General features: G+C 47.0%; 1 protein-coding gene across 1 annotated transcript; it reads right to left on the bottom strand.

The window, feature by feature from the left end:
• Positions 1–950: 950 nt before the first annotated feature.
• Positions 951–19,257, bottom strand: LOC311520456 (aquaporin-7-like). Its single transcript, XM_084627908.1, has 6 exons — positions 19,012–19,257; positions 14,108–14,234; positions 8,761–8,898; positions 6,738–6,856; positions 2,923–3,140; positions 951–1,248 (listed from the first exon to the last, which is right to left on the bottom strand). The coding sequence occupies exons 1-6, from the start codon at positions 19,099–19,101 to the stop codon at positions 1,089–1,091; spliced, it is 852 nt and encodes a 283-aa protein (XP_084484034.1). The 5' UTR covers positions 19,102–19,257; the 3' UTR covers positions 951–1,088.
• Between the last annotated feature and the right edge of the window lie 1,511 nt (positions 19,258–20,768).

Below are 20,768 nucleotides of genomic sequence, written 5' to 3'. Positions count from 1 at the left end.
GATTCTTTACATTGGGGTGTGTCTAACTGCTAACATGCTTGCATAACTGTATAATATCAAACTACATGACAAGGTGTTGTGGGGGTTATTTACTCGGTGTTTGTACAGCCCTTGTACGTATTAAGCACTGTATAAGTGAAGGGTGATGTATTTTAATAAAGATTTTAATATTTTCCTCCAAAATGAGTGGTTTTTGAAGAATAGCAGATCCCCTAAAGAGCATGCACACACGACCGAGGACAAGAGTCTTTGCTGTGCTTCTAAGAGGTGCAGCACAGAATAGGTAGCCGTGAGGGAGTGGCCTAAGATGGCTTTAAGCTAATCCTGATCCCAGTTTTAGGTTGTTCCCTGGCCCCCACTGTAACTGAGACAGCCCTGTGTGTGGCAACACAGCTCAGAATCTCTGCAGGGCTACTGCCCAACTCCTAACAGGTTCCTGTCAGCCTTATCCCTGTCCCTGGCAGGCCCCTTACACCAGGAGTTAAGGGGGTCCTTGCAAGGCTGTTTACTGTGGTTACTGTGCTGAGGGAATCCTCCCCCAGCTGTACCAGGGACTTTAAGAGCCCTTTGTCCTCACTCCAGCCCTTGTTTGCCCCAAATGTCTTGGCTTTGAGGGTGGGTGACAACCTTTCATGAGCAGCTATTAGTTCAGTGTAGTAGCATTAACAGAGATACACAATAGGACACTCCGTGATCTGCACACTCATACCTACAGGTTTCAGAGTAGCAGCCATGTTAGTCTGTATTCGCAAAAAGAAAAGGAGGACTTGTGGCACCTTAGAGACTAACCAATTTATTTGAGCATGAGCTTTCGTGAGCTACAGCTCATGCTCAAATAAATTGGTTAGTCTCTAAGGTGCCACAAGTCCTCCTTTCCTCCATTTTAAGACCTACAGATTGTGTGAGTAAATAACTACAGGTACAACTGATGTCCCTTGGACATTATCCACTGAGTTATTGAGTGTTATTTAATTAGTGGTATGAAAACAGAAGTTCACTGAATGCAGGGTTGAACACTTAATCCAGTGATGAAGTCGTGTGGCTGATTGAACTTTCCTTTCCAGCTTTGTCCTAGCAACACTTGGACATCACACCTGGTTAGTCTGCAACTCCTCCTTTCCTTTCCCATCTCCGCCTTCCAGTGGAGTCTGATTGTGAAAGTCAATTAGGAGTTTGTAGGCTAAGGCACCAGTAAGACTTCCCAGTGTTGGAGCTGCAAGTGGGACCCACCACCAGTAATCTCCAGCCCTAAAAGAAAAGACAGGACAGGTTTCCAGTGAATCAGACCCTTTGCTTTGCTGCCATATTCTCCCCTAGGAAAGCTAAGTTTGTCTTTGCTACAGAGTTGAATTCTAATCTAGCAAAGTTATTTTCCCCCACAGAATGCATTCATACTGGAGGGAGGAGAGCTATGATATTATTTTGCACATTTGTAGAGTTTTCTGTCTCAGGATCTCAAAGATTTCAAGGGCTCGTTCCAAAAATCAATGGAAAGATTCTCCTGGATTTCAGTAGATTACGGATCAGACCCTAGATGAATTAAGGCTCAGAACAGCCTTTAAGGTATGCAGGTAATATCAACATTTTACAGATGGATAAGAACGAGAGAAGGTCTATGCCTTTCCCAAGGTCACACAGGAAGCCTATTTCAGCATAAGGAGTAGAACCCAGATCTGAGTCCTTTGCTTCACCGCACAACCATCTTTGCTGTAATGGGAATTGCAATCTGCATGCTGGCATACATTGAAACAATGTGTGAATGTCACTAATCTCACTGTGAATGGCATTTGCTTGTATCCACATCCACTCCAAGTAGATCCCGGTGCTGTTGAAATGTGTTTTGATTATTTGATGGCTCGCCCTTAGCTACTATTTTAAAATCTGTTAGACAAAGCGGTCAGAATTGGACCTAGATTCTGTGCCAGCCGGTCAGAATGCTGGGTGAATGTTGTGGCATATGAAAGAGCAGCTGTCACGGTTCCCTCCCCACTCTGAACTCTAGGGTACAGATGTGGGAACCTGCATGAAAGACCTCCTAAGCTTATTTCTACCAGCTTAGGTTAAAATTTCCCCAAGGCACAAATTCTTTGCCCTTGTAGGGTACGCTGCCACCACAAAGTGATTTAACAAAGAATCAGAGAAAGGACCACTTGGAGTTCCTGTTCGCCCAAAATATCCCCCAAAGCCCTTACACCCCCTTTCCTGGGCAGGCTTGAGAATAATATTCTAACCAATTGGTTACAGAGTGATCACAGACCCAAACCCCTGGGTCTTAGGACAATAGAGAAATCAGTCAGGTTCTTAAAAGAAGGATTTTATGTAAAAAAAAGGTAAAAATCACCTCTGTAAAATCAGGATGGAAAATAACTTTACAGGGTAACAAAAGATTCAAAAAACACATCAGAACTTCCTCTAGGCTTAGTTTCGAAGTTACAAAAAACAGGAAAAATTCACAAGCAGAACAAAAGATAATCTAAGATGCCTTGCGTGGCTTTTACTTACAATTTTTTTAATATGAGAGACTTTTAGGATGGCTTATAGGAGAAGGAGTTTTCTGACCTGATGCTTCTCTGCTTCCCAAGCGAACACACAAAACAAAGCCTTCCCCCCCACTTCAAGATTAGAAAGTATATTCTTTCCCCATTGTCCTTTTGGTCAGGTGCCAACCAGGTTATTTGAGCTTCTTAACCCCTTACAGGTAAGGAGGAATTCTACACTACCCTTAGCTGTATGGTTATGACAGCAGCATTCTCACTGGAGTAGGGAACCAACCTGCGTACTGGGATTCTAACTGGTCAGAGATTAGTTTCTCCCTTAAAGTGCTTTTTAAATAAGGGTTAATAGAGTTTATCTTGTATTAACACATTTTTCAGGTCACACATTTATGATCTATACAGTGTAAAAGGAAAGAAGGTAACCTACCTAAAGACTTCAATTCCCCAGCCTGCTATTGCAGTAAAGATCCTTGGAGGCAGGTCCCTGGAGGGGTTTATTGCATATCCAGTGTTTATTCCCATTGTCATGCCGATCACTAACACCAGGAGCCCAGTGATCACAGGCTGAGTGCCCTGTAGGGCTCCATTATTCTTCTTGTCATAGATGGCAAGAATGCACAACATGAGCACCACTGTGGCAAGGAACTGTGGGATCGGGAGAAAGCACAGGTCAGTAGAGAAGTGCATCTCAAGGCCAAAAGGAATCACTGGAACATGTGAAAGGAGCAGAGCCCAGAGTGAGGAATCAGGACCTGCAGCAGAGCTAATCTCCAGGCAACCTCGTCAGGACAACTGACCTGCAGCAGCTGCTTGATTAGTCATGCCACCTGATTAGCGGCAGGGGCCAGCAGGCTGGCTCTTAAGCCAGCAACCACAGCAGTTCACTGGCTTCTCAACATGCATACTGGAGCGTGCTCCTGCATTACCTGGTTCCCGCTGCTCCTGCCTTGAACCCATCCTTGCCTGATCCCATATTGACTCCAGTTCCTGCCCTCCAGTTTGACCCTTGGTTCTGACTACTGACTCAGGCTTAATCCTGGCTCTGGTATCCAGTTCCTACCATCTCATTTGACCCTTGGCTTTGGCTCTGGAATACTCATGCCCACTCTGACTACTAGGCATGATGCCCACTCCAGTTTCTAGGCTAGACCACTCTCATCCTGGCTGACTGACAATTTGAAAAGATACATTATCCATGGACTAGATGGGTTGTGAAGCATTTCATCTACAGGTCACCATTTTGAATCTGGCCAAGGCTGGGAGTAACCAGAAGTTGTTAGTATCTGGTCACAGCCAGCTGCTGCGAAATAAACAGAGGGTCTTGGCCCCATTCCAAATGAGTGTGTCCACAGCACAATAGCCACTAACATAATTATACGTGTGTCTGTATAAACTATTTTTCATGTCCCTCCATCTCTAAACCAAAGTGTCTTAGTTATTCTGAGTCCACTTTTACCAGACTGAGAGGGAGCCATAAAAACCTGTAACAATGAGCCCAAATAGCTTTTCTACATGTAAAAGTGTCATGACTTTCACATCCGTTATCTCAGCCTCTTCTCAGGGCAAGACTCCAGGGATCTGCACCCAGTTGGGAAGCTGTGAATTTCCCCTTTCTGATGGAACAACGTTCCTATTTCTAGCCCTACAGCATCCCAGCCATCCTGGGCTAGGATTCAGTTGGAGATTACTGCATTTGACCCTCCCAACTTGGTGAGAATTTGCCCAAGGTTCTGCCTTTTGCAGCCATTCTACACACACATCAATGGGAGCTGAAGACTTGTCGTTACTAGGAGCTCTCACTGTCATTCATCTTCTTCTGCAGCAGTGACATACTCTGCATTGCCTAGAAGACAGAACAAATCCGGGGACACCTGGAGATTTTACAGCTGTCACTATGCTACATACCATGGCCATTCAGAACTTCAGCAGGACAGAACCCAGATCCTCCTGCTCCACAGGCATGGTGGGGAGAAGGGAGGCAATTGTAACTAGAAGGTATGGGATGAAACCAAGGAATAGCTTAGAGACATTTAATATTAGACCAGGTGACACATTAGCGATAATTAGGGAGCTGGAGGGAATTGGTCCTGCGTTGTCTGAAGAATGCATTAGAGGGCCCTACACTCCTCTGTCCCTCCTAAATCAGGTTATCCCCCATGTGGAAGAAGGAGCAGATTTGGCCCCAAAATGACATATCTTACAAAGATCAGTGGAGCTTCTGGCTCCTTGTGATCCCCTGTTGGCTCCCAGGTTCTCTCTGCTCCCACTGTCGGGGCAGCTCCTGCTGGAACTGTGCAGACATGAACTCTGGGCCCAGAACCCTACATACAGGAGGGTTCCACAGCACCACAGGCCAGATTATCAGTAACTAATCCACACGCTCTGCAAGGTGGATGGCGTGACAATGCCACTCCACCCTCTCCCATCCCTCAATCAGGCAGGAGCTCGTACCCTGCAGTGCCCTTGGGAGTGGAACAGGGAGGAAACTGCACTGTGAAGTGGCTTTCCTGCTGCTGTCCCGCACAGGTCGGGCTTCCCTGGATCCCTACACAGAGAACCAGGGAAGGTTTTTTAAGGTGGACTGCAGTCATGGTGATTGCGTGAGAGCTGAACTGTGCTCCATGGCCAGAGTATTTGGGATCTGAGGAAGGCTTGTGATTCTCACCTCTTGGACTAATGCAAGCAAAACACATCTTGGGGAGATGCACTCACCCTCACAGTCACCAGCATTGCAGCCAAACTCACAGAGCCTCTCTGACCAGTTCCTGGCAGGGCAGGGGGCTCTGCCTTGAATGAGAATGTTGGCAAGTAGTTCTGACCATAGCATGGTGGAGATGCTGCGCCCACACAAAGAAGTGGGGTCACAGAGCAGGGAAACAGCAACCCAAGTTATGGCCCTGATGAACCCCAGAGGCTCCTTCACCCAGATATACAAGACATGAATTTTTGGCTTATGTTTGGAAATAAATAAACAAATAGAGAGTCTTCAACAAGAAGCCTGGAGTGGAATCCACAGCAGAAGAACTGCTAACAGAAGATGAATCACAAACAATAGAAGAACATCGTTTACATGAATTCCACATGCCAGCAAGGTGAGTAACGCCCCTGTAGAGCAGGACGGCTACAGCGCTGCCAAATTACTGCACAGCTCAGTGGAGACAGCATGACGGTAATTTCATCACAGCAGAGACAACATTGAAGGGAAGGAATGATGTTCTGCATGTCATTCCATGAACAGAGGCTTAAAGGTCTTTAGGATCTGATCCTGAGAAGTGCTCCCGTAACTCACATGGACTCAAGCAGGGCCTAAACCTTCAGGTAATCCTAGACACAATCACCATTCCATAACATACAACCAAGCATCAGCCTGACTGCTAGCATGAGCTAAAACAAATCACCAATATTCCCACAGCCGGAGGCCACTGCTTTAGGAGCCACATGCTAAATGAAGAGTGGGAAAGGGGGAAAGTTAGTCATAAATGTGCAGCACATGGAGAGCTGATCCTCCAGACTTCACCCCTTCCGGGTCCACTCTGGGAGCCTCACGCCAGACACCTAATTCTCCCTATGCTTTTCCTCCATGGGGCTGAAGTCACAAGATCAGCCTTTTCCCAACAACTCTCGCCACCAGCTTATTCAGAACTAGCTCAGAGACCCCTCCATGATGCACAGGTAGCAGGGAAGCCCCATATGCCTCTGCCCTTCCCTCACTGCCGCAGGGTATGAGTGGGTGCTGATGCTCTCCTAACCCCTGGTACATTTCAGCAGTGATTCTGTGGACCATGGAAATAATTTTTGAAAGAAAAGAAACAAAAAACTGTAAAGAGCTTGAAATAGTCCCAGTAGCGATCAAGTGCCTTACAGAGCAGTCACCTGTTGGAACAGACAAATGCGCTCCAAACGGAGCTCTGCTTCAGTACTGATCGTTCATTCCCCAATAGTAAGCTCCCACCACCCTCCTCGGCGCTCTGTTTACGTGCACCCACCTGCCAGTTAAGCCACAATACTTCAGCTAGTCACCTTTAAATTCAGTCCCTTGTGCCGCAGCCAAACATCCTCCACTGTACACTCAGCAGGGCAGCTGACGTGTCTTTTACAGTGCTGAGCATTCTACTGCTGCTTAGCAATAACAGTCCTCTGCATTAAACCTGCAACAGCACCTAGTCACCAAGCCAGGCAGCTGTGACCTCAGCTGTGCTCCAAACACATCCGTGACATGGCAGAGAAATCCTGGGCACTGACCTCATTTACAAATCCCCCCAGCAGAGTCATATACGGAGCAGGGTAGGTGGCAAAGATCCCAGCTGTGCCATTAGGTCCCGTCACAATGTAGTGTCCGTCGGAGTATTCACACAGCGCATCTAGGAGAAAGGGGAGACATGGGGTTAACCCTGCTGCTGACGCTGGCCCACACGGGGCCCTCAGACTGTGGTGATGAGGGCAAACTGAGGAGGGAGAGCAGGATGATCACACCCTGACTAAATACAAACACACTGATTGCAGTCAGGACAGGCACAAGACAGAGGGGAGGAGGGGAAAGAGACATGGCCAAGCAGCCACTCCTATTCCAGGGAAGCGAGTTCATGGATATTTTGTTTCCCTGAGACTTTGCCCAGGAGAACTTCTTCCTGATCACAGGCTCCCAGCCCCCACTGTGTGCCTCTCTGACATGTAGAGGCTTGGATGTGGGCTCTGCAGGTGGTGGTGAGGAAAGCACTTGGGCCTTTGCGAAGAACAGAGGCTGTTTCTCTGCTCCCCTACAGAATTTTCAGACATGCCGGAGCTGGCTCATAGCAGCTCCCCTTCCTGGGAATTGCTCACAGTAAAATAAATGCAAGTCCCCTCTTGTCCAGATTTTCAATGGGGCTGAGCCCCACCCCACCACACCCCAGTGGAGGTCAACGGCACCTATAGCTGCTCAGTAGTTTTTAAAAGCAGGCCATGTCCGCCTGCCTCCTTTGCTAAGTCTGCACCCCTCCCTTTGGGATCCAGACCTCATCACAGTAACCTCAGCCCCTGGGACTCCTAGTAGGCCTGCCTGCAACGTGCTACTCTTGGGGTGGCACTTGCAAACCTTTGAAAGCATCGGCTGGCTCAAAATGCAGCTGCCTGACCACTAGGCAGCTTTAGGCAATGGGACTACATGACACCTGCTTTCCAGCAAATGCATTGCCTTCCTGGGCGCACTTCAAGCTATTGACTACGATCTAGAAGGCTATATGGGTATGGCTGCACTGCAGTGTAAGCCCAGGGTTTGAACTCAGGCTCAAGCCTAACCTTCCTTCTGTCTACACACAAATTATGCTAACCCAGAGTCCCACGACCCCCCAGGGTTCGAGCATGAGTCAAGTTGGGACCCAGAGTTCATGCCCTATTGCTTTGCACTATAGATAAAGCCCCATCTGGGAGTCCACCAAAAGTATCCCCCATGCTGACTGTCTTTGTCTTCTGCACAGTCAAGTTTGGTGGACAGTCAAGTTTTCCCATGCTGCACCATGAACAAGAGGCTAGAGCAGCCACAGTTGGGGAGGGCACGAGGAAGTCTGGGATATGGGTGGTTGGACTCAGGCTTGCATTATCCAGTGTAAATGCTGGAACCCAGGATTAGGTCCTGGGGTTCAACACTTCCTAACTTGGGGTTACAAATTCAGCCTCAAGCCCTAGGTTAACAAACCCAGGGCCTGCTAACTTCAGTTCTACCAACCCTGGGCTTACATTGCAATGTAGACATATCCTATATGGCTAGCCAAGAGATGGCCCTCTCCCCCAAGACACAACAATAGATGAGGTAGTGGAGGACTCAAATTAATGGTCCCAAGACTTAGTTGTCTGGAAGCTGCTGCCAGGCATTCTCAGCTGAGAACAGTAGAATTTGCTCCTTAAGGTGGTCTGAATAAGCTGAACTCTATTGGCCTTTTGGTTACAGTGCAAAGCCCATCTCTCTTGTCAGGGGCTTGCTGGAGGTGGGTGGGAGGGGACAGAATTAAGTTCTCTATTTGGTTATGATCAGAGATCTCAAGGCAGATAAGAGCGCTCTCCTTATATAAATCTAATATAGACAGGAATATACTCAAGGACAAACATAACAGTGTGGTTATCACCAGGGATCAAATTCAGACTCAGCTTTGCAGGGACTACAGTGTGAACCACAGGTTCACATCCCTCACTGGGAGCTGCAGAAGACTCATCTCCTTTGTGGATCAGGAACAGCAAGAGAACCAATCCATTCCCAGCAATTACCATAACGTTGGAAAAGCAACCGTACCATAGTACATGCAGAACACTAGGGATGCTGCCAAGAAGGACCCCAGGAACTGGCCGATTATGTACGCTGGCAGCTTTCTCCAGGGAAGATTTCCTAAGACGCAGTGTGTGACACTTATTGAGGCGTTCATATGGGCTCCTGTTTAAAAACATACATATACATGTATAAATACACACACACACACATATATATTACATCAGCTTTATAAATAACGTGTCTATGGCAGCACAACAACTCCATAGCCCCATAGTTAATGGTCAACACTGAGACTAGAACCCTGGACCTCTGCTCCAAGACACCAAGTGCCAAGAATTCAAAGGCTTATATCCACCAGCCCCTCCAGGAAATAGCAGGGGTGCCTCTAGCAGGTCTGATTCTCCGGTGCCTTGCACCTTGTGTTGTCATTTACGCCTGCGGGGAGCAAGTCAAAATGCTACCATTCCGGATTCTGGCTCTGGTGAGGAAGAAAGCACCAGCGTCCCAGCTCCTGTGCTGCCCGTGAGCTAGTTCATTGCTCCATCCCACGCATCAGGGAGCTTGAGAAGTTCTCCCATGCTTTGCTAAGTTGCCATTCGTTTCCAGCACAGTGAGTGCAGCAGGGAACAGACCTATGGGCTCAGTGGGCCCTGATTCATGCCCTGCACATTATAAAACAAATCACTTACACCCACTTGCTATCACTCTCCACAGATGTAAATGACAACACCAGGTGCAGGGCAATGGTGTCTCAGGCCCCATCACAGCCGCATGCTGAGTTCTGAGAAGTAACACACTGGCTGAGCATTTCTGCTCTGCAGTCCACGTGCTGTTCCACTCCTACCTGCAGCCACAAGTTAAGTGATGACAAGCACCGAGGGCCACACCCTAAGCAGGGCAGCGCAGACTAACCTCCCCTAAAGTCACTGGGAGCTGCAGGTTCTCCGCAACTCTAAAATCGGGCCTTATGTCTCGTTTCAAAGTAAAAGGTTGAGGTACAGGGAGGGGATGACAAGCCCTGGGATTTCCCAGTGAGAGCCACAGTGGAAGGCCTGAGGTGCAAAGCCGAAAAGGCAAGAACATGATACATCTGAGCAATAACCTGCCAGAAAGGTCTTCAGCTTAGCTCTGGGATATGGCCTGCTTTGGGAAGCACATTCTCACGGTTATTAATCATTATTTAGATTACAGTTATACCCAAAGGAACTGAGCAAGACAGACACAGTCCCTGTCCCAAGGAGCTCACAGTCTCAAAATGGATTTACTTTAGCCTCTTACAGCCCCCCAACCTGAAGCAAATATTCACCAGCAACCACACACCACACAACAGAACCACTAACCCAGGAACCTATCCTTGCAACAAAGCCCGTTGCCAACTGTGTCCACATATCTATTCAAGGGACACCATCACAGGGCCTAATCACATCAGCCACACTATCAGAGGCTCGTTCACCTGCACATCTACCAATGTGATATATGCCATCATGTGCCAGCAATGCCCCTCTGCCATGTATATTGGCCAAACTGGACAGTCTCTACGTAAAAGAATAAATGGACGCAAATCAGACGTCAAGAATTAGAATATTCAAAAACCAGTTGGAGAACACTTCAATCTCTCTGGTCACTCGATTACAGACCTAAAAGTTGCAATTCTTCAACAGAAAAACTTCAGAAACAGACTCCAATGAGAGACTGCTGAATTGGAATTAATTTGCAAACTGGATACAATTAACTTAGGCTTGAATAGAGACTGGGAGTGGATGGGTCCTTACACAAAGTAAAACTATTTCCCCATGTTTATTCCCCTCACCCACCCCCCACTGTTCCTCAGACGTTCTTGTCAACTGCTGGAAATGGCCCACCTTGATTATCACGACAAAAGGTTTCCCCCCTCCGCTCTCCTGCTCATAATAGCTCACCTCACCTGATCACTCTCCTTACAGTGTGTATGGTAACACCCATTGTTTCATGTTCTCTGTGTATATAAATCTCCCCACTGTATTTCCCACTGATTGCATCCGATGAAGTGAGCTGTAGCTCACGAAAGCTTATGCTCTAATAAATTGGTTAGTCTCTAAGGTGCCACAAGTACTCCTTTTCTTTTCACCTTTTTGTAATTGTTATTCTTCAAGATGTGTTGTTCACATCCACTCCATTGTAGGTGTGCATGTGCCTACGTGAATGGCCGTCGGAGACTTAGCAGTACCCGTAGGGCACACGCCCTCTCGGTTCCTTCTTGCCAACAATTCCAACAGAGGGGCAGGAGGGCGGGTCATGGAATGGACATGAGCAACACATCTCGAAGAACAATAGTTACAAAGCAGGCTCTGTCTTAGCCCCGGAGACTGTTGGCGCTCGCCTCACTTCTGCGAGGCCTTGGTGGGGGGCTTGCCCTTACGGGGAGCCATAGCCGGTTCCTTTGCCACACGCGGGGTCGGCTGCAGCCCTGTACCGCTCCACAGAGTCAGTGGCAGGTCCTTACAGGGGAGGAACCTCCCCACAGCCAAGCTCTTTAGCGGGTCCAGAGGGGGTGTGCGGCCCGAGCAGGGTCCTTTGCCCAAAGCCCCTTGGTCGGGCTTGGCCAGTGCCGCCGCCTTAGTCTTTTTCTTCAGCACCAGCGACGGGGATCGGTGTCGGGAGGACCCTGGTGCCGGAGGTGCGCTACCAGCGAAGTTGAAGCACTGGGTGCCGTATCGGGCCGCTCTGGCTCCACAGCTGGGTGCAGGGCAGCCTGCATCAGGAGTGCCCTGAGGTATATGTCGCGCTTTCTTTGTGTCCACAGCCAAAAGTTCTGGCAAAAGCTCTGGCTCCTTTATATGGGTTTCCCCAAGGCACTGTAGACAACTCTCGTGCGGATCACTAACAGGCGTAGGCCTGAAGAAAAGGAGGACTTGTGGCACCTTAGAGACTAACCAATTTATTTGAGCATGAACTTTCGTGAGCTACAGCTCACTTCATCGGATGCATACTGTGGAAACTGCAGAAGACATAGGCCTGTTACACGATGAGCAGGGCTCAAAACCCAGAGAGTGGGGCATGCCCTGCCAGGGACAAAGTTCCTGCTGGGACACTATCTAATTAAACACTTAACAGGTACTTAACCACTAACTAACAACGATTAAAACTATTTACAGATAAAGCAGAAGGCTAAACTAGATGAGCAGGGCCGGCTCTAGGTTTTTTGCCACCCCAAGCTCCGAGAGCAAAGGGTGGCTGGAATCAGATTTCAGAGTAACAGCCGTGTTAGTCTGTATTCGCAAAAAGAAAAGGAGTACTTGTGGCACCTTAGAGACTAACCAATTTATTTGAGCATGAGCTTTCGTGAGCTACAGCTCACTTCATCGGATGCATGCCGTGGAAACTGCAGCAGACTTTATATATACACAGAGAATATGAACCAATACCTCCTCCCACCCCACTGTCCTGCTGGTAATAGCTTATCTAAAGTGATCATCAGGTGGGCCATTTCCAGCACAAATCCAGGTTTTCTCACCCTCCACCCCCCCACACAAATTCACTCTCCTGCTGGTGATAGCCCATCCACAGTGACACCTCTTTACACAATGTGCATGATAATCAAGTTGGGCCATTTCCTGCACAAATCCAGGTTTTCTCACATCCCCCACCCCCATACACACACAAACTCACTCTCCTGCTGGTAATAGCTCATCCAAACTGACCACTCTCCAAGTTTAAATCCAAGTTAAACCAGAACATCTGGAATGCCGCCCCTGGAATTGTGCCGCTCCAAGCATGTGCTTGCTTTGCTGGTGCCTAGAGCCGGTCCTGTAGATGATAAACCACTGACCACTTGCGAAGCAAGGGAGAGAGGCGCTCCGACTGACCACCAAGGGCGGTAAGAAGGAACTGAGAGGATGCAGGGCTGGCAGCGCCTGATATACTGTGCCATTAGCACAGCACTCCAGAGGGCCCCAAAGCTGGCCCTATGGGCACCGCTAAGGCAAAAGTCTCCGACGGCCGCACACAAGGGCGCATGCACACCTACAATGGAATCGACATGAGCAAGCACTCAAAGAAGTCCCCTTCACCCAGCCCATTTTCACTAGAGGAGATCTGCTAAACTCCACATGAACAGTAAGACCAAGAGCAGATTTCAAATGCAGGAGAGATTTTCTTTTCATTTCCAGCACACCCGCCCTACCCCCAGCCCTGGAAATCTCTCTTTCCCCTCAAATCTAAAAAACAAACAAACAAAAACCCTCAATGGTAATATTAAGACCACAGATTTGCTTTAATTTCCTGCCAGCATGGGTCCCAGTCTCTTTCGTCAAGGCAGATGAATGCAGAGATTAGAGAGGAAAGGAAAGATTGACCAAACATAAGAAAGATATGATACTATTCCCCTGAACCACCATCCCCAATATGCACCCGTGTGTGTATCAGACTCATAAGCCATAAGCTGTTGTACTTTCACTGGCAACACTTTGTATATAATAGGTGACCAGAGGAGAAGAGGAAGAGCACTGACTTTGCAGTGGGTAATATCAGTGCCACGTAAGGCTCACTAGACGCTCTACGGTTAACTTTGTCTCAGCTGTTCCTTAATCTGTCTCCTTGTTGCCATCCCTTTGTTTCTCCAGGGACTGCCTGCCAGGGATGGTGTCACTTCTGCACTTCCAGAAGCATTTTAAACTGGGCAACATGGAAACGTTCTCTGGTTTCGAATCACCGTGGGGTGAAATGGCCTCTCGCTGTGGGAGGAAAACTCTGTGGTTGGCTGAGTTTTCCCCAAACGCTGCTGTTGAGAGTGGGGTTTCCCAGACACCCTCCAGCACCATCATGGAATGAACATGTGGGATCATCTCTAGATCAAGGAATCCCAGAGCTCTGGGCAGAGGCAGGAGAACCACAGGGCCAGCTGCGCAGAAGCAGGGAGCTGTGCACTGGTGGAGATTCCAGCGCTGAGGCTCCTTGCTGCACGCTGCTCCTAGAGGAATGGAGCTTCCTCCACTCAACATTTGCACTTTCCAGGCTCTCAGCACCCAGGTATGTTACAAGGCTCTCCCCTCAGCCATTCACTCACTGTGCTTTGGCCTGCCTGCAAAGCCCCATTCCTTTTCCCAGGAGGTACTGAGCATCTCCCATTGAGTGCCTCAGAGCTGAGGGTGCTCAGTGCTTCGAAGGATCAGGCCCAGAAGAGTAAAGGAGGCAACCTAACCATTCAGCTGTACCTCTGGCTCACTTATACAGACTCCAGTGAGCTTCATGCATGCCACTCACTAGGCTATATCCAGTGTCCCTAGGGGAATCTGCCACTACTCACTGGGCTGGATAGTTGGCCACTACAGGATGCACGGCCCCATAATCCTCGTACTAGTACATTTCATTTCTGTCCTACAGTCTTACTCACCAGAGATGCCGCCGGCTGCATGAATCCCCATAGTGACGCCAATTCCGAATGCCAAGTTGATGCTCAGATACTTCCCAAATTCTCCTTTTCCTAATGTCACCTGAGCAACCCCACCTATACCAAAGAACTGATGCAGAGGAAAAGAGTCATGCGCAGTGATTTCCCTACACCCCCCCCGAATTTCCTCAACACCCCCCCCCCCAGTTTTGTGAATTAGTTACATGCCAATTTAGTGACTATTTGGAAATTTGAATTGAAATTGAAACATTAATACATACTTTAAAAGCATATAACGTGTATGATAAAATACGTATATCTGAAAAAGTATAACAGATTTGAAAGAGTATGAATATAGACTAGCTTCCTTATACAGCTGTTGTTTTTTATGACCATGTCAGTGCATTCATTTTGGTGATGTTGGCCAACCTAATAAGTTCAAATGATGATTTGTAAGCAAAGTCTAAATGAGCTCTCCCTGACAGCTAGTGATGAGCTGGGGGCTGTAGGGAAAGGCTTTAGGACCAGATTGTATTTACATTCACACCTAATCTGCCTAGGTATCCAGCAAACAGAGCTGTTGTTGCCCAAGTGATAGATTTTGGCTTGGGTTGGGTTACAAATCACTTGAATGCGCGGGCAGGGGAGGGGCGGGGAGGGAAGGGAAGGGAGGAGCAGGAGGGTAATGCAATGTTGTTATTCTTATTGTCTGAGTAAAGGGCAGTAGAACTGTACTTAGCCTGTGCTGATTGAGGGCATCAAAAGAGAAGGTGGGGACAGGTGTTATGCTTGACGGTCTACCTGAGTCCCAGGTACGATTTGACCTGCCCCTCTCCACTGTTTTAAGACAGAGCTGATTAGGCTCCATAGATAGTCTTTTGTTTTTTTGTAGCTTTGTTTTTTTGTAGCTTTTGACACGGTCTCCCACAGCATTCTTGTCAGCAAGTTAAAGAAGTATGGGCTGGATGAATGCACTATAAGGTGGGTAGAAAGCTGGCTAGATTGTCAGGCTCAACGGGTAGTGATCAATGGCTCCATGTCTAGTTGGCAGCCGGTGTCAAGTGGAATGCCCCAGGGTCGGTCCTGGGGCCGATTTTGTTCAATATCTTCATAAATGATCTGGAGGATGGTGTGGACTGCACTCTCAGCAAATTTGCGGATGATACTAAACTAGGAGGAGTGGTAGATACGCTGGAGGGCAGGGATAGGATACAGAGGGACCTAGACAAATTGGAGGATTGGGCCAAAAGAAATCTGATGAGGTTCAATAAGGATAAGTGCAGGGTTCTGCACTTAGGACGGAAGAACCCAATGCACCGCTACAGACTGGAGACCGAATGGCTAGGCAGCAGTTCTGCAGAAAAGGACCTAGGGGTGACAGTGGACGAGAAGCTGGATATGAGTCAGCAGTGTGCCCTTGTTGCCAAGAAGGCCAATGGCATTTTGGGATGTATAAGTAGGGGCACAGCGAGCAGATCGAGGGACGTGATCGTTCCCCTCTATTCGACATTGGTGAGGCCTCATCTGGAGTACTGTGTCCAGTTTTGGGCCCCACACTACAAAAAGGATGTGGATAAATTGGAGAGAGTCCAGCGAAGGGCAACAAAAATAATTAGGGGTCTGGAACACATGACTTATGAGGAGAGGCTGAGGGAACTGGGATTGTTTAGCCTGCAGAAGAGAAGAATGAGGGGGGATTTGATAGCCGCTTTCAACTACCTGAGAGGTGGTTCCAGAGAGGATGGTTCTAGACTATTCTCAGTAGTAGAAGAGGACAGGACAAGGAGTAATGGTCTCAAGTTGCAGTGGGGGAGGTTTAGGTTGGATATTAGGAAAAACTTTTTCACTAGGAGGGTGGTGAAACACTGGAATGCGTTACCTAGGGAGGTGGTAGAATCTCCTTCCTTAGAGGTTTTTAAGGTCAGGCTTGACAAAGCCCTGGCTGGGATGATTTAACTGGGGATTGGTCCTGCTTTTGAGCAGGGGGTGGGACTAGATGACCTCCTGAGGTCCCTTCCAACCCTGATATTCTATGATTCTATGATTCTATGTTCTGTTAAGTGACCACTGCAGCTGAAATCACTGATAATCAGATCTAAGTGCTTAGTCCTGCTGTGGGGACAGTGTTTCTGCCGAAGACAGCCCAGACTTCACTAGCAGCGAGGTTCCCCACTGAGAGCTCGGCTGAAATCACTGAGAACTGGTGGAACCTCAAGAGACCAACTCGCAGAGGTCACAGTGGCAGGTGGCAGCAGATGACGGCGCAGGGCCGTTGGCAACAGAGCGATGGAGTGAACAGTGGCACAACGAACAACAGTGGCCAGAGCGAACAGTGAGCAGCTGAGGGAATGAGCAAGGTGCCTTCTTGCCCCCCACCTGGGAGGTGAACTCACGTGAAAGCACCTCTGAACTCTTGAGTTTCCACTGACCGAGGACAACACCGGTGAGTGGCGTGCGGTGGAGGGAAAAGTGAGGGGCACGTTAAATAAACATTTGTTTGTTGGACTATATTTTAGTGACTTTGCTCCAGAATGCTAGATTTGTGACTGGGAATGGAAACGTACATACATATGTTTCCTAGTAGGCCAATATTTTTTAAAGTGCATTATTTGCCAAGGTTGTTATCTCACATCGTTGCTATCTTGAGAGGTCATTATGTTGGGGAGTTTCTGTACTAAACATTTTTATTATTATAATTAATTTTTATATAAGAATGGTCACAGACCAATGGTCCATCTAGCCCAGTATCCTGTCTTCCAACAGTGGCCAATGCCAGGTGCCCCAGAGGGAATGAACAGAACAGGTCATCATCAAGTGATCCATCCCCGGTCGCCCATTCCCAGCTTCTGGCAAACAGGCTAGGGACGCTCAGAGCGTGGTGTTGCATCCCTCCCCATCCTGGCTAATAGCCACTGATGGACCTATTCTCCAGGAATTTATCTAGTTCTTTTTTTAATCCTGTTATTGTTTTGGTCTTCACAGCATCCCCTGGCAAAGAGCGCCACAGGTTGACTTTATGTTGTATGAAGAAGTAATTCCTTTTGTTTTTTTAAAACCTGCTGCCTATTAATTTCATTGGGTGACTGCTAGTTCTTGTGATATGTGAAGGATTAAATAACACTTCCTTATTCACTTTCTTCACACCAGTCAAGATTTTATAGACCTCTATCATATCCCCCCTTAGTCATCTCTTTTCTAAGATGAAAATTCCCAGTCATTTTAATCTCTCCTCTTGTTTCATACCTGTAATCATTTTAGTTGCCCATCTCTGTACCTTTTCCAATTTCAATATATCTTTTTTGGGATGGGGTGACCAGATCTGCACACAGTATTCAAGGTGCGCACGTACCATGGATTTATATAGAGGCAATATGATATTTTCTGTCTTATTATCTCTCCTTTTCTTAATGATTCCCAACATTCTGTTTGCTTTGTTGACTGCCGCTGCACATTGACTGGATATTTTCAGAGAACCATCCACAATGACTCCAACATCTCTGTCTTGAGTGGTAACAGCTAATTTAGACCCCATCATTTTGTATGTATAGTTGAGATTATGTTTTCCAACTTGCATTACTTTGCATTTATCAACATTGAATTTCATCTGCCATTTTGTTGCCCAGTCACCCAGTTTTGTGAGATCCCTTTGTAACTCTTCGCAGTCTGCTTTGGACTTAACTAGCTTGAATAGTTTTGTATCATTTGCAAATTTTGCCACCTTACTGTTTACCCATTTTTCCAGATCATTTATGAATATGTTGAATAGTAATTGTCCCAGTACTGACCCCTCAGGGATACCACTATTTATCTCTTTCCATTCTGAAAACTGATAATTTATTCCTACCCTTTGTTTCCCATCTTTTAACCAGTTAATGATCCATGAGAGGACTTCCCTCTTACCCCATGATGGCTTACTTTTCAAAAGTCAATTTAAATTAAATACATTTCTTCTAATTTATATTTTTTTTTAGAAATCTAGACCTGTTATGTGTTTTGGTGTATTTTGCATTATCCTTATGTTAAATTTGCATTATCCTAACAAAACAATTTATTCATATCTCTTTTATATGTTACTGTGTGTGTGTGAAGTAACACCAAAACCAGGCATGATCAACAACAAGGGTGGAGATTTTGCGTGATCTGGAGATCAACATTTGCTAGGATGAAGCAACCAGAGGCTAATTCCTAATTTGCTTTAATTACAATAATTACAATCATCAGATAATGTGTTCTATCTTCAGTGGGTTTTTACAAATATTAACTAACCCCCAACATGCCTGGGAGGTGGGTAAATATTATTGTGCCCATTTTACAGAGAAGATTTTAAGAAGTAGTAATAATCAGAGTTGGGATTAGAAGGCAAGAGGTCTGCTCCCCAATCCAGTGGTCAGATCCTGCCATTGGCTCACTGTCCTCTTGGACAAGACACTTCACTTCTCTGCCAGTTTCTCCATCTGTCTAGTGGGGATAATAATACTGACCTCCATTATGTGTGCAGAGAGAGAATCAGCACAGGTGCCACCTTGACATACCCAGCTTTTTGCTAATGATTAGCTGCTGTTTGCTGTCATTTACAATATGTTGTTTGTTCTTTCACAGAAGAGAATTAGAACGGTCATTTCATTCCCAGGCTGCTCCATTCCTCAATCTCCTGATCTCTGCCTCTGCTACCTTCTGTCTTGTCTCTTTCCCCTTGGAGCATTTTGATAGACTCTCAAGGCTCATACAAAACTGCCAGACATGATAACCACAGCTTAAAGTTAACCATTAATAACCTGCCAGCGCTACAGGCTCTGAAGGGGATACAGAATGAGAACAGCACATTGCTGAACCTGCAGCTCACTAGAGAAATGTACACATCAGCCATGTGCGCACAAACACACACACACACTTTCACTCTTCCTTACCATCAGGAGGAATGTCCCCAAGGCCTCAGCCAGCGCCTCCCTGACTGTTCTGTTTTTGATTGTGAGCCCTTTCTTAATTTTCTCCAGCATTTTGCTCTCTGACTTCGGCTTGCAGCAGATGGAGTCCCTGTTGCGAGACCAGGTCTCATTGCACAGAACTAAGTTACCCTTTGAAACTTACCACCTTCCCTTCATTCCCTCACAGCTCAGATCATTTGGTTAAAGAGAAACAAACCAATGAAGGAACCACTAGCCTGAAAGTCCTCTCTCTTTTTTTTTTTTTTTTTTTTTTAAACCTTTCATCTTTGCACTATGAAATACCAGGGCAATTGTGACGTTACACAGATTTGCATTTCTGCTATGAGTCAAAACAAACTCTGCACGTCTCAATGTAGAGTTTGTCCCCATGGAGATGGAACACCTTGGTTATGTTCCTAGAACCTCACTAATTCTTCGTAATCTTTTACACAAGGCACAAGCCAACAAACACCTTAGATTATCCCTGTTTTGTATTACAATGATCTGGCTCACGTGTAGGTGCGAGTGCCCTCTAATGGACAGAATTAGAACTGCTCAGCAGTGTCTCATAGGCTCTGTAGTCAAACCACCTCACGGAGATTTTTTGTTGGCTTCAGTGCTTTTAGTGCAGGAGGATCAGAGATCTGCCCCTGCTGACACTTTGAAGTTCTAAGTGACTCTGGTGCGTAGCAAAGTGACATTTGTGAAAAACGAGGTGGCCAGAGATTTGCTACTGTCTAATATTTCAGTTCGGAGGATGGTGCTACAGGAGAATATTTTAGTAACTCAGAAGTTGGGGGCTCTTCCCTTTGAGTCAATAAGAAACTACCATAAACCCCCTTTTGACTTCATCTCCTCTACATGTTGGGCCCTTATTATTGTGGATTTTTGGATTTAGTATTTTCTGATTTCACTTGTTTCCATTTTTTAAAAAATTAATTCCGGCTTTATGCGTTTTTTAATCAACATTGTTTGATACATTGACAACAGTTAGTAGCCTTCCTATAAATGCATAAAAATGTTCAGAATTGGATTGCAATAGGAAAAACTGACTTTACAAAGAAAACCTATAATTTAAACAACATTCCTTCAGATATACAGTATAAGGTAAAAGTAGCCCATTTGAAATGACTTTTTAAAGAGGCACACAGTATTACGTCCAACCTGACATTGCTGAACAGTAATACTAGAAGTCCATAAAAGGGGGAGGGGGGAGCGTGTGTGTGTGTCTGTGTGTGGAGGGAGTGTGTGCGCACGCAAGAGAGAGAGACACAGTGTGTGTGTTGGTGGAGTGTGTCGGCACACTGTCTCCTTAAGCAGAGCACTGAACAGTTGTTCACACAGCAGCCAGTAATAACCACTCCTGAGCCAGAGGCTGCTGCACAGAGAGAGGTGCCCCCCTGTCCCTCACTCCAGCTCCTCAGAGACTGGGGACACCTCAGGGGGGAGGAGGACACCCCGACACTAGGCCTCCTCCCCCTCCAGCTCCGCACAGCACAGCAGATCAGGAGGCTCCCAGCAGGAACAGCTGACTCTCTTAAGTGTGGCTGCAGGTAGCTCAGCTGTGCAGCCCGTCCTGCTGGCGGCTCCACAGAGAGCAGGAATCCTCCTTAATGTTCTGATTCCCTGAGTCCCTCTGCATTCTTGTTAATGCAGATTATATAGGGCCCTATATGTCCCATCCACACTTGTGCAGTCAGATCTCTCTGTACACTTTCACCTGTCCACAGGCCAGGGAG

The sequence above is a fragment of the Lepidochelys olivacea genome (genome assembly GCF_965140295.1).
Source record: "Lepidochelys olivacea isolate rLepOli2 genome assembly, chromosome: 5".
Lineage (NCBI taxonomy): Eukaryota > Metazoa > Chordata > Testudines > Cheloniidae > Lepidochelys > Lepidochelys olivacea.
This window is presented reverse-complemented; position numbering and strand designations above follow the sequence as displayed.